At 53.3% G+C, this 12,316-nt stretch overlaps 1 protein-coding gene across 2 annotated transcripts in view; it reads right to left on the bottom strand.

Moving 5' to 3' along the window:
• CCDC40 (coiled-coil domain 40 molecular ruler complex subunit) overlaps window positions 1–12,316 on the bottom strand; it is a 63,185-nt gene that overhangs the window by 10,296 nt on the left and 40,573 nt on the right. The window contains exons 11-17 of one of the 2 annotated variants that reach the window (XM_015120498.3): window positions 9,911–10,154; window positions 9,642–9,824; window positions 5,232–5,477; window positions 3,945–4,158; window positions 2,397–2,566; window positions 2,015–2,106; window positions 245–365 (exon numbers count right to left, since the gene is read on the bottom strand). In XM_015120498.3, coding sequence (XP_014975984.2) covers window positions 245–365; window positions 2,015–2,106; window positions 2,397–2,566; window positions 3,945–4,158; window positions 5,232–5,477; window positions 9,642–9,824; window positions 9,911–10,154 — 1,270 coding nt within the window. Of the gene's footprint in view, window positions 1–244; window positions 366–1,145; window positions 1,813–2,014; window positions 2,107–2,396; window positions 2,567–3,944; window positions 4,159–5,231; window positions 5,478–9,641; window positions 9,825–9,910; window positions 10,155–12,316 lie in introns of those variants that run through there. The other variant, XM_077973116.1, reaches the window with a different exon arrangement.

The raw sequence follows: 12,316 nt of genomic DNA, 5'->3' as shown, positions 1-12,316 counted from the left end.
AGAACAAGATGCCGTGAAAGCTGGGTCAAGGGGGACGTGCACTTTGCCAGCGCTCCGTTGGAGTGCAGGTCACTCTGCTAGAGTGGGTCGCTCCCCGGAAATCTCACCCGCTGCCACCAGCCACTGTGGCCAATGTGGTTCCCACCGGAGCCCTGGGGCAGCCGAGGGCCTTGGTGTGGCCAGGTCTCTGGAGCCCAAGGGCTGGCACCCAGCAGCCCCTGCCACGCGGCTCTCCTCCCCTCACCTTCATCCTGTGGATCTCGCCCTTCATGGCCCGGATCTCCGTCTGGCCGATCTCGGAATCCACTGAAGAACGCATCTCTTTTGCCAGTTGGATTTTTTTCTCCCAAAGCATAATCTGGTGTCTTGAGAGGTAGGAGAGGCAGTGTAAGAAATCAGGAGTTTTCTTCTGATGCTTCGGTGAGCTCTAAGGCTTTACAAGGCTCTCAGCTGCCATGGCAGAGCCAAGCAGCTGCGACAGAGAGCGTGAAGCTCTCAAAGCCTGAAACGTTCACTGTTGGGCTCCTTATGCAAACGTTTACCAGCCTCTGGCATATAGGGGGAGAGAGGGAGATGGGGGTAGGAAAGAAAGAGAGAGAGAGAGAGAACAGGGATATATAACTGTAGGAGCTGAGAAAGTCAGTATAATTGATAGTAGCTGACTTAAGGAGAAGTTAAAGGCCTGAATACACCAATAGTCTAAAAGCTATTTAAATGTCACCAAAGATACAAGCCCCCCAAAGCATTGGTCCCAGGTGGTTTTTTGCCTGGATTCTATCAAACCGCAAGGAACAGGCAATCCCTGTGCTATTCATCCCTTCCAGAGCACACTGAGAAAAGGATGATGCCTCCACACCACGCCTGCTCCGCACCCTTTCCACAGGGAGATGTGGGCCCACGTGTGTGACCGGGAAAGATGGCCACGAAAATACTAAAGTGCTTCAAAGGGGAACTTCTGAAACAACCCCATTTGTGTAAAAAACAGAGCAAAACAAGAAAGGAATATAGCTAGACATTGGTTTTCTGGGAAGTGAAGAGCGTTGGAATTATATGCAATTTTCCCTGGCTATGTTGCACGCATTGTATAATTTAAAATGTTTAGAGCTGGCTGTGTGGTACTTTAATAATCAGACACCATAAAATAATGGATATTTAAAATCTTTATAGCAAAGAAAGCCATTCAATTTCCAGCAGTAACTCATTTGGCTCAAGAGCTGCTGCCAAGGGTGGCAGGCAGAGCTCTGTGGGGAATCTGGGATCCACTAGGGTGGGTTCCAGACCCATGCCCAGGTGGTCTTTTTCTTCTTTTAAAGACAGGGTCTCGCTCTGTTGCCCAGGCTGGAGTGCAGTGGTGCAATCCTAGCAGCCTTGACTTCCTGGGCTCAAGTGATCCTCCCACTTCAGCCTCCCGAGTAGTTGGGACTACAGGCGTGCACCACCATGCCCGGCCAATTTAAAACATTTCTGTAGATATGGGGTCTCACTGTGTTGCCCAGTCTTGTCTCAAACTTCTGGCCTCAAAGGAGCCTCCTGCCTTGGCATCCCAAAGCACTGGGATCGCCGGGCACGGTGGCTCACACATGTAATTCCAGCACTTTGGGAGGCTGAGGCGTGCGGATCACCTGAGGTCAGGAGTTCAAGACCAGCCTGGCAAACGTGGTGAAACCCGTCTCTACTAAAAATATAAAAATTAGTCAGGCATGGTGGCGTGCACCTGTAATCTCAGCTACTCAGGAGGTTGAGGCAGGAGAATCACTTGAAGCCGGGAGGCAGAGGTTGCAGTGAGCTGAGATCACACCACTGCACTCCAGCCTGTGGGATAGAGCAAGACTGTCTCCAAAAGAAAAAACAAAACAAAACAAAACAAAACAAAACACACACACACAAACACACCAAAGCACTGAGATATAGGTGGGAGCTGCCACACCCGGCCTCGTACATGGTCTTCAACGGACAGAGGCCTGCAGGTGCAGTGACCTTCATGACCCATGTGTGGCTGGAGACTGCGACTCACTCTGCTTCCACCAGTTGATTGAGGAGGGTCGCCTTCTCCTCGCTGAGCTGGTTCAGCTTGTCCTGCATCTTGATGGTCTCCCTCTCAGCGTCCTGCACAGGGGCGGGGCGGGACAGCTATGGGAGGGCCATGGGATTGTGGGTGCCGGGGCTGGTGCCCTCCGTCCCAGCACCGAGGGCGGGATTGTGGGTGCCGGGGCTGGTGCCCTCTGTCCCAGCACCGAGGGCAGGGCTGAAGGCTGGATTTCTAATCCCCCTACAAGTATCTTGAACGGGTGTGGAAGTTACGTCCTGGTGCAGAGCACCCCCCGTAGGGACCGTGCCCCCGAGTCCCCCCGCCCTCCATCGTCCCGAGCCCCGGGACCGTGTGGACGCGGCCTGACCTTCAGTGAGCGCACGAATTCATTCTCCGTCACCCGGTTGTTCTGCTCCAGCTCCTCCGAGCTGCACCGGTTTTTATTCATCAGCACGTTGAGCTTCTTCAGGTCGTTGTCCAGGTCCTTCATGTGGTGCTCGATCTCCTTCTGCTCCTTCTTCTCCTGCTCAATCTTGCCTATGGCAGAGAACAGAGACTTGGGGAGAGACCCCGGGAGGGTCTGGGTCCTCGCCTGCAGGCAGCGGCGTCTGAGAGGTGAGCCGGGGTTTGTCTCTCCCTGTAGCTCCCTTCATCCCCTTGCTCTTGTCCTTCCCAGTGCTCCTGCCTGAATCTCACCCCTGCCAGGACAGAGGAGAGGAGAGGGGTCTCTTCTCGGCGGCTAAGCTCCCAAAGCCTGGTCCTCCGAGGGAACCGAGAGGACCCGCCTGTGGGGACAGCCAGCAGGTGTGGGCGGGGTGTGTGGGAGGGCCAGGCTCCCTCCCCCAGGACACGCACAGATCTGTGGAGCCTGGGGACCTGGTTGATGCTCAGACACTGTGAGTCTCCAGGAGAGCGGGGCCCTTAGACCCCTGCCCCGCCCCAGCCAAGCTCAGGGGTAGGGGCAGAAAACCACAGCCCTTCTTGATGTGAAGATGAGTGGAGGGCACGAGAGGCCACAGTTGGTTCATCCGCTGGCCACTCCTCACAGGGCTTCTCTGTCTCCTCCTGCTGTCCCCACGGTGTGCCCCGACTGCCCCAGGGCATGGGCATGTGAGCCCCTCTCTCTGCCCTTTCCATGGGCGATCCCATCTCACAGCATGGTGTTTCGGCACCTCTTGCCTTGGGACACCGATATTCAGCTGACAGCTCCACAGGGTCTTTTAGGACTCGCTACTCACCAAAAGATGGGCTTGGGCAACCCAAGGGCAGGGCGAGAGGCAGCAGGACCTCCCAGAAGGGCACGCGATGTGTCTGGGCAGCATTTCCCATGGGGGCCTTGCTGCAGGCCTGACCAGCATGGATCCCTGACCCAAGACCAGGCGGGACCCGGGATGTCTCGGCAGGTGGCCATGTAGGTGGAGAGTGGTCCAGGAAGGATGCCCGCCTCCCTCATTCCAGGCACCCTGGCGCTTTGGCAGCCCCTTGGGCCTCAGAAGCGTTGGGGAGTCCTGGCGGAATGGTTTTCTAAGCCCAACTGGAGGTGATGTGGGGACAGCACCAGGAGCCCGCCTGGCAGGACCCTGGCTCTTCCCGTGCCAGTGCTTCCACCTGAGTGCCCTGGCTTGGCGGGGATGATAACCTTCCACGCTCCTCTCTCAAGGAGAGCTCCGAGGTCTGTGAGTTTGGAGACATTTCGTGACATTTCTCAACCCTGCCGCTGTGACTGCGAACTGGGCAGCTGGGCAGGCAGTGGTTCACATTTACAAAATATGGGGAGCACGCGCGTTTGTTATTTGCTTTCAAGGCTGCGTGCAAATCCAGCAACGTGCCCCACTGAGTGTCCCTCCCGTGGGAGGTGCCCCCGCCCCAGAGCTTGTCTGAGCATCACTGCAGGGACGGGCATGGCAGCTCTTACTTTCTACTCGTAGTTTCTTCTGCTCCATGATGTGGAGCTCCTTCTTGGACGCATCCAGGGAGGCCAGCTGTGCCTCCTGCTCCTGTGTCACCTTGACCATCTCCTGCTGCAGGCGCAGCCAGGTCACCTGGGCCTGGACCACCGTGGCGTTGTGCTCTTCGATCAGCTTGCTCAGCCTTTTGATTTCAAGCTCCAGGGGCCCCACTTCTTCCCCCTAGATGGGATATTCATCAAAAAGCAAAATTGGGGCCAGGTGTGGTGACCCATGCGTGGAATCCCAGCACTTTGGGAGGCTGAGGCGGGTGGGTCACCCGAGGTTAGGAGTTCAAGACCAGCCTGGCCAACAGGGTGAAACCCCGTCTCTACCCAAAATACAAAAATTAGCCAGGTGTGCTGGTGCACACCTGTGGTCCCAGCTACTTGGGAGGCTGAAGCAGGAGAATCACTTGAACTCAGGAGGCGGAGGTGCAGTGAGCGAGATGGCGCCACTGCACTCCAGCCTGGGCAGTAGAGCAAGACTCCGTCTCAAAAAAAAAAAAAAAGCAAAATTAGCCTTCTTGGGCTCAAATGTCTTTGTGAGTGGGCTGCAGAGGGTCTGGACCCCTGAGGTCATGAAACTGGACGAAGGCTGAGGGGCTCAAGTTAGCTCTCAGCAGGGTTGCAAGCCACAGACACCGTTGGAGGAAATATGACTAAGGGGCTCTGGAGCCCCCTCTAGCTTCCCCATGGTGGGTGCACCAGTAGGATGGGTGGGGCCTCTGGAACCCAAAGGGGCTTTGAGAGTCCCTCAAAGAGGGACAGGAACCTGGATGACGTATATGGCATCTGGAACCCAAAGGGGCTTTGAGAGTACAGGGACCTGGATGACGTATATGGCATCAGGCCTCAAACGCATTAGGCTACTACTCTTAGAGCAGCAGAATATTTCGTGCTGGGTGAAAATTATTTGGAATTCAGACTTCAGTGGCCTTGAATAACATCTGATTGGACACAGCCATGCCCATTCCTTTACATTTTATCTACATTCCTTCTCACTATGGAGGCAGAGCTGTGTCACTGTGGGAGAGACCAACTCGCCACAAAGCCTGAATGCTCTCTGGCCCTGTGCAGAAAAATATGACTTAGAGCGCTTGGCACACGTGCCATTTTGTCTGTAAAGTGGGTGGGGAAAGAGGCAGCTCTGTGCCTTCCGGGAGTTCAGGTCTGACCATAGGGGACCTGAGGGAGCTCTGCCCCGCCAGGTGCCACAGTCAGCCGGGGACTGCGTCTCCCTGCCCGGGACCTCACCCCCAGCTCGGACACCATCCGCTCCAGCTGCTTGTTGAGGAAGTTGATGAGCCCTTGCTTCCTCTCGATGAGGATTGTGCGCCGGGAGATCTCGCTCTGGCTGTTGGTGATGAGCTCGTTGACTTTCTTCACGTCCTGGTCCAGCTCCAGCAGCGTCTTCCGGTGTGCGTCCAGCCTGCTGCTGGTGCGTGTGATGTCCAGGGTGGTCTGGGCAATGTTGCCGTCGATTTTGGAAAGATGTGTCATCTGAATTGATGAAAGGAAATGCCTGTGAATATTGCCCCCACCAGAGGCCTGGGACGAGTTTACCGATCCACCGTTCCCTGACGGTCGGGATGTTCCTCTGGAGAAATTCCAAACTCACAGTCCTGAGAGCAGGAGACTGGATTTCCCGCCGTCTCGAGGCCCCAGCAGGGAACCTGCTTGTTGGAACCCAGATGTTGGGTTTTTACATAAAAGGGAGATCATGGTATTCACTTTTCTTATTGATGTGGTTTGGCTGTGTCCCCACTCACCTCTCATCTTGAATTGTGTCCCCGTAATCCCACGTGTCAAGGGAGGGGCCCTGTGGGAGGTGACTGGATCATGGGGGCCATTACCCCCATGCTGTTCTTGTGATAGTGAGTGAGTTCTCACGAGATCTGATGGTTTTGTGTGTTTGACGGTTCCTCCTTCACACACTCTTTCTCTCCTGCTGCCTTGTGAAGGAGGTGCCTGCTTCGCCTTCTGCCATGATTGTGTTTCCTGAGGCTTCGCCAGCCATGTGGAACGGTGAGTCAATTAAACCTCTTTCCTTTATCAATTACCCAGTCTTAGGTATTTCCTTACAGCAGTGTGACTAACACACTTCTTAAATAGGAGCACACACATTGTGAGGAAATGTGAAAAAACAGGCCAGAATAGAGGATAACACATTCAATTGCCTGCAGTTCTGACACAAGTTAGCTACCATTCCCATCTGAATCCATTTTTCCTTCCAGGCTTTTCTATATAACTCTCCAAAATAAAAATAGGATCACACCCTACACACTGGGTGCTAACCTGCTTTTTAATCTGACAACGTTCTCTAAGTTTTAACGGCTGTGCTACACTCTGTCACATTTGGAGCATGGTTTATGAAGCAAGAAGCAATCGTTGGACACTGGTTCCTCTGTGGGTTCTGACCCGTCCTGCTGTCCTGCAGGTCTGAGCAGCCAGTGCTGGCCTCCTCTGTGGGCTCTTTGGAGGCACTAGACAGATTCTTTTGGATCCCTTCTGGCAATGGGGATTTTATTGAGAGGACGTTTGTGAGAACGTTTGTGAGAATCAGGAGTGAGGCAGTGACACTCACGGCTGCAATGGTACGGCCAGAGCTGCTCTGGGAATAGGGAGCTGCTCTCACCACTGGGACAGGGTCCTCTTCCCCAGGGCGTGGCTCTGACAGGTGGCCTCAGGCCACGTGTCTGCCCTGACCACCACTGCCCGTCGGCTCCTGCCACACAAGGCCTCAACTCCCTCACGTCTGTGGGTCCCGCCTACCCCAGCCTCCTCAGGGCCATCTGAGCTTCTCCTCCCACCACGCCTGTGGGCTCCACGTCTCTCGCTGGCCACCATAGGTGACTTCCCAGGAGACCCAGCATCCCCAGAGTGCGGAACCCAGACCCTGCCCACCTGGAGTGGAAGCTTCCAGCATCCGGAGTTGTGTGGCAATGTCAGCTTGCAGCCTCCTCCTTTGCCAAGGTCACCCTGAGATCTGGGCCCCACAAGGACTCCTGCCTCCCCCCCCCCAGCTGCCCCGCAGGGGCTGTGGCGCCAAGTCCCCTTCAGTCCCTCCCCCGTCACAGCCAGGCCTGCCTCCCCTGCTCCACTCCGGACTGTTTGTGGTCCATGCGGACCCCACCCTGGCTCCCCCCAGGCCTCTACACCATTCCTGGATTAACTGCCTGGACCCCATGACGGCCAGCTCCAGACGGGTGGTCCCGCCCATCCACACTTTGCTCCTCCTCCCAGATATGCCTCCCCACCCCACCTTCTATCAGCCCATGGGGCTTTGAGCAGTTCAAAAATCAGGTGGGAGGTACCGTTTTCAACAGCTGGACTGGCATCCGTTGGAAAATTGTCGTAACAGACGAATTTGTTGGTCCAAGACTCTTTGCTGCCCTCTTCTGGAAACTGGCAGCAGTACAGGTATGACCTATCGGGCTGCCCAGAAAGGGGCTCGGCTGGGGCCCTGGGGCTCTGGGGCCTGGGGCCTGGGGATTGGGAACTGGACTTGGCAGCGTAGCAGCACGGCTGGACAGGCTCCTTCACACCCACCACGCCCTTCAGCTCTGCCTGGCCAGCTCCTCTCCCACTCCTCAGGAGGGCAAAACCAGCAGAGCTTGGCATCGGGAATCCGTCACTCTCTCCGAGACTAAAATGGGGACTGTTGGACAGGCCCCACTGCTGGGATGTGCCCTGGAAATGGCGCGGTCTGTGGCGGCCTCTGGGGGGGTCCTCCAAAGGGGCCTGCTTGAGGCCGGTGGGGGAGGGTTACCCCTCAGGAAGAGGCAAAGAAAAAACCATTCAAGTAAGGAATTGTTTTTTCTAAGGACACAAGTCCCCTCCACCCCCTACCACAGGCGATAAAGGATAAAGCAAGATCCCAGGGGAAGTGAACGTGAGCTCACAATCGGGGGTGCCCTGCCATGGAATGCACGTTGAGGTCACACCCCAGGGCGCCCCAGGGAAATCTGCCTTTGACTGGCAGCTGGCCATGCGGTGGCTCACACTGTAATCTCAGCACTTTGGGAGGCTGAGGCGGGTGGATCACAAGGTCAGGAGTTCGAGGCCAGCCTTGCCAACATGGTGAAACCCCGTCTCCACTAAAAATGCAAAAATTAGCCGGGCACGGTGGCGCATGCCTGTAATCCCAGCTACTTGGGAGGCTGAGCAGAAGAACTGCTTGAACCCGGGAGGCGGAGGTTGCCATGAGCCAAGATGGCACCACTGCACTCCAGCCTGGGTGACAAGAGCGAAACTCCATCTCAAAAAAATAAACAAATAACAAAATAAAATAAGATAAAATAAAAACGAGAAACAGCCTGAAGTGCCTAACAAGAGACTTAGTAAACAGAATATGTACATTTGTAGGATAAGATGTTATACAGAAATGAAAATTGAGGTTTTGAAGAATATTTGGTGGCATGAGGAAATGTTATGTTGAATACGGTCAATACAGCAAAATGAAAAGCTATACAAGTAGCAAAGATTCATTGACTCCCATTCTCTGTGTCATAGCTCAGTGATGTTAATCACAAATGGATGTACATGGACCTGGGGGCTGGGCACAGTGGCACAGGCCCAGAATCCCAGGGCTTTGGGAGGCCAAGGTGGCAGGGCCACTTGAACCCAGGGATTCGAGACTGCAGTGAGCTGTGATTGTGCCACAGCACTCCCACCTAGGCGACAGAGACCCTGTGTCAAAAAATAAAATACATAAATAAATAAGAAAAAGAAAATGGGCCTGAGTCCAGTGCTGCATAAGGTGTGTGCTTGTGTATGTGTGTGTTTGTAGGAGTTTGAGTGTGTATGTTTGTAGGACTTTGAGTGTGTGTATGTGTGTAGGATTTTGACTGTGTGTGTGTGTGTAGGAGTTTGAGAGTGTGTGTGTGTGTGTGTGTAGGAGTTTGTGTGTGTGGTGTGTGTGTATGTGAGTTTGCGTTTCCTTGTGTGTGCGTGGGGGCACGTGCAATTGCATGTGTGTTCGTGTGTGTGAATGTGTTTGCATGTGTGAGAATGACTACATGTGTATGTTTGTGGGTGGGTGCAAATGTATTTCTGTATTAAAAATTTCCAGAAGGAAATTTACCAAATTAAAAAAAAAAAAGTTGCCTCTGGATGGTGGGCCTAGAGCTGTCTCATTTTCTTCTTTATGCCTTTCTGTATTTCTAGGTTTTCTTTCTTTTTCTTTTTTTTTTTTTTTAGACGGAGTCTCGCTCTGTCACCCAGGCTGATGTACAATGGCATGATCTCAGCTCACTGCAACCTCTGCCTCCCAGGTTCAAGCGATTCTCCTGCCTCAGCCTCCCGAGTAGCTGGGATTATAGGCGCCCACCACTGCACCCAGCTAATTATTTGTATTTTTGGCAGAGACAGGGTTTTGCCATGTTGGCCAGGCCAGTCTTGAACTCCTGACCTCAGGTGATCCACCCGCCTCGGCCTCCCAAAGTGCTGGGATGACAGGCCTGAGCCACCGCGCCTGGCCTATTTCTAGGCTTTCTACAGTAAAAATGTATCACCCTTACAACCGGAACGCCATGGAAAGGCGTGAGCACACGAGGGCCCTCTGCTCACACTGACTCCGCCCTCTCCGCCCCCAGTACGCCTCTGCCCTCACATGCGCAGGCTGCAGGCGACTTCGCACAGCCCCACCCTGGGGCAGGGGCCTACCATGTTGGTCTTCTCCTTCTGCAGCTTCAGGATGAGCTGGTTGAAGTATTTGGTGGTCTTGTTGGAGGTCATGTGCTCCTGCAGCTTCTCCCGGATGGCGGCGTCTGTCTTCCTCCTGAGCTCCAGCTCGCCCTGGATGGCTTGGCGGATGGCCTGCAACTCCTCTGTGAGTATCATTTGTTCCTGGAGAGGAGGAGCCACAGGGTGGATGTGCCTGAAGAGGCACCACAGCGTGCCAGGCGTGACCTGTGGGGCGGGCCCGGCCTCACCAGCTGGTCCTGGCTGAGGGCATCCTCTGTGTCCTGCAGGGTGAGCCTGTAAGTGTTGAACTGGCTCTGCAGGGCCACCTGCTTGGTCAGGCACTGGGTGGTGAGCTTCTGCAGCAGTCTGACTTCCGTCTCTGTCCGGTTCAGGATGCTCGCCAGCTTCTCATTCTTTTCTTCCTCCTTCATGATGGATTTCTTATAGGCCTCAATCTCACTGTCGATGGACCTGGCTTGATGCTGGCATTCTCTGCAGAAATGGAGGGGGAAGAGCCAGTTACGTGTGAGACATCAGAGAGCCAGTGCACAGAGCTGTGCCCCACACGAGGGAGCTCACTAAGTAGAACTCAATGCATAGAGAAATAAATTAGGAAGCCAACTCTTTTTTATTTATTTATTTATCTTTTGAGACAGAGTCTCACTCTGTAACCCAGGCTGGAGTACAGTGGTGCAATCTCGGTTCACTGCAACCTCCGCCTCCCGGGTTCAAGTGATTCTCCTGCCTTAGCCTCCTGAGTGGCTGGGATTACAGGTGTGCGCCACCATGCCTGGCTAATTTTTAAACTCTTTTTGTAGAGATGGGGTTTCACCATGTTGCCTAGGCTGGTCTCCTACTCCTGAGCTCAAGCAATGTGCCTGCCTTGGCCTCCCAAAGTGCTGGGATTACAGGCGTGAGCCACTGCACCCAGCAGGAAACCAACTTTTTAAATAGTAGCCAAATCTTTAAAAAATGTTTCTATTAAAAATTTTTATGGATAGATTGGCACATATTTGAGAGGTACATGTGATATTTTGACGCAAGCATACAGCATGTCACGATCAAATCTAGGTAACTGGCCATCTATCACCTCACACGTGATCCTTTCTTTGTGTGGAGAACATTCCAAATCTTCTCCTCTAGCTATTCAGAAATATACACTAACTTACTGTGAACTGTGGTCACTGTGACATGCTATTGAACACTGGGCCTCGTTCCTTCTCCCTCACTGTATTTTGCACCCAATAACCAAATCTTGACTATTATTTTCTTTTTTTCTTTTTTCATTTTTTTTGAGACAGAGTCTTGCTCTGTTGCCCAGGCTGGAGTGCAGTGGTGTGATCTCTGCTCACTGCAAGCTTTGCCTCCCGGGTTCAAGTGATTCTCCTGCCTCACCATCCTGAGTAGCTGGGACTACAGGCGCCCACCGCCACGCCTGGCTAGTTTTTTGTATTTTTAGTAGAGATGGGGTTTCACCGTGCTAGCCAGGATGGTCTTGATCTCCTGACCTTGTGATTCGCCCACCTCGGCCTCCCAAGGTGCTGGGATTACAGGCGTGAACCACCGCGCCCGGCCAACTATTATTTTCAAATGGATGAACAGAACTATTACCTATGGAAAGTCCACGTTGACAACTCTTTTGTACTATGATTATGGGGAGAAGGAAAGCGACACGTGGGTCAGAAGCTGGGCTGGGGGTTCTCATCTGCCCATCTGCCTTAACCATGACAATAGTCCTAGGAAGGAAAGAGTCCAGCGTTACAGATGTGGCCACTGAGACTCAGAGCATTCCAATCACTAGCCCAAGGTCCGCAGGAAATGGTGTGGCTGAGGGAACACCAGCGGGCGCGCTTCAAATTCTATTGTCTTTCCCCTTAGCATGCTGCGATGAGATACCTGTCATTAATATCAAGCTCTAAAACACAGATATCGGATAATCAGATCTAAAATACAGATTCAAATCCTGTATTTATTGGAGTGCAGCGGCACGAGCTTGGCTCACTGCAACCTCTGCCTCCTGGGTTCAAGTGATTCTCATGCTTCAGCATGAGGATTTGAATTTTTGTTTGTATGTGAGGCATGTTTTCCTATTATTCTGAGATGTTCTGCTGTACTTTAAACATTCCTTTCTGTCTCTCTCTCTTTTTTTTTTTGAGATGGTGTCTCACTCTGTCACCCAGGCTGGAGTGAAATGGCATGATCTCAGCTCACTGCAGCCTCAAGCCACCCAAGTAGCTGGGATTACATGGTGTGCGCCACCATGCTTGGCTAATTTTTGTATTTTTAGTAGAGATGGGGTTTTGCCACGTTGGCCAGGCTGGTCTCGAGCTCCTGACCTCAAGTGATCCACCTGCCTCGGCCTCCCAAAGTGTTGGAATTACAGGCGTGAGCCACTGCGCCCAGTCATCCAGTATCTATTTTTTTTTTTTTGAGACAGAGTCTCACTCTGCCACCCATGCTGGAGTACAGTGGCATGATCTCGGCTCACTGCAAACTCCGCCTCCTGGGTTCAAGTGATTCTCATGCCTCAGCCACTCGAGTAGCTGGGACCACAGGCATGCGCCACCATGCCAACCTAATTTTTTTTTTTTTTTGTATTTTTAGTAGAGACAGGGTTTAGCCCCATTGGCCAGGCTGGTCTCGAACTCCTGACC

Source organism: Macaca mulatta, chromosome 16 (genome assembly GCF_049350105.2).
Source record: "Macaca mulatta isolate MMU2019108-1 chromosome 16, T2T-MMU8v2.0, whole genome shotgun sequence".
Classification (NCBI taxonomy): Eukaryota; Metazoa; Chordata; class Mammalia; order Primates; family Cercopithecidae; genus Macaca; species Macaca mulatta.
The sequence above is the reverse complement of the archived record's forward strand: the minus strand, read 5'-3'. Positions and strand labels throughout refer to the sequence as shown.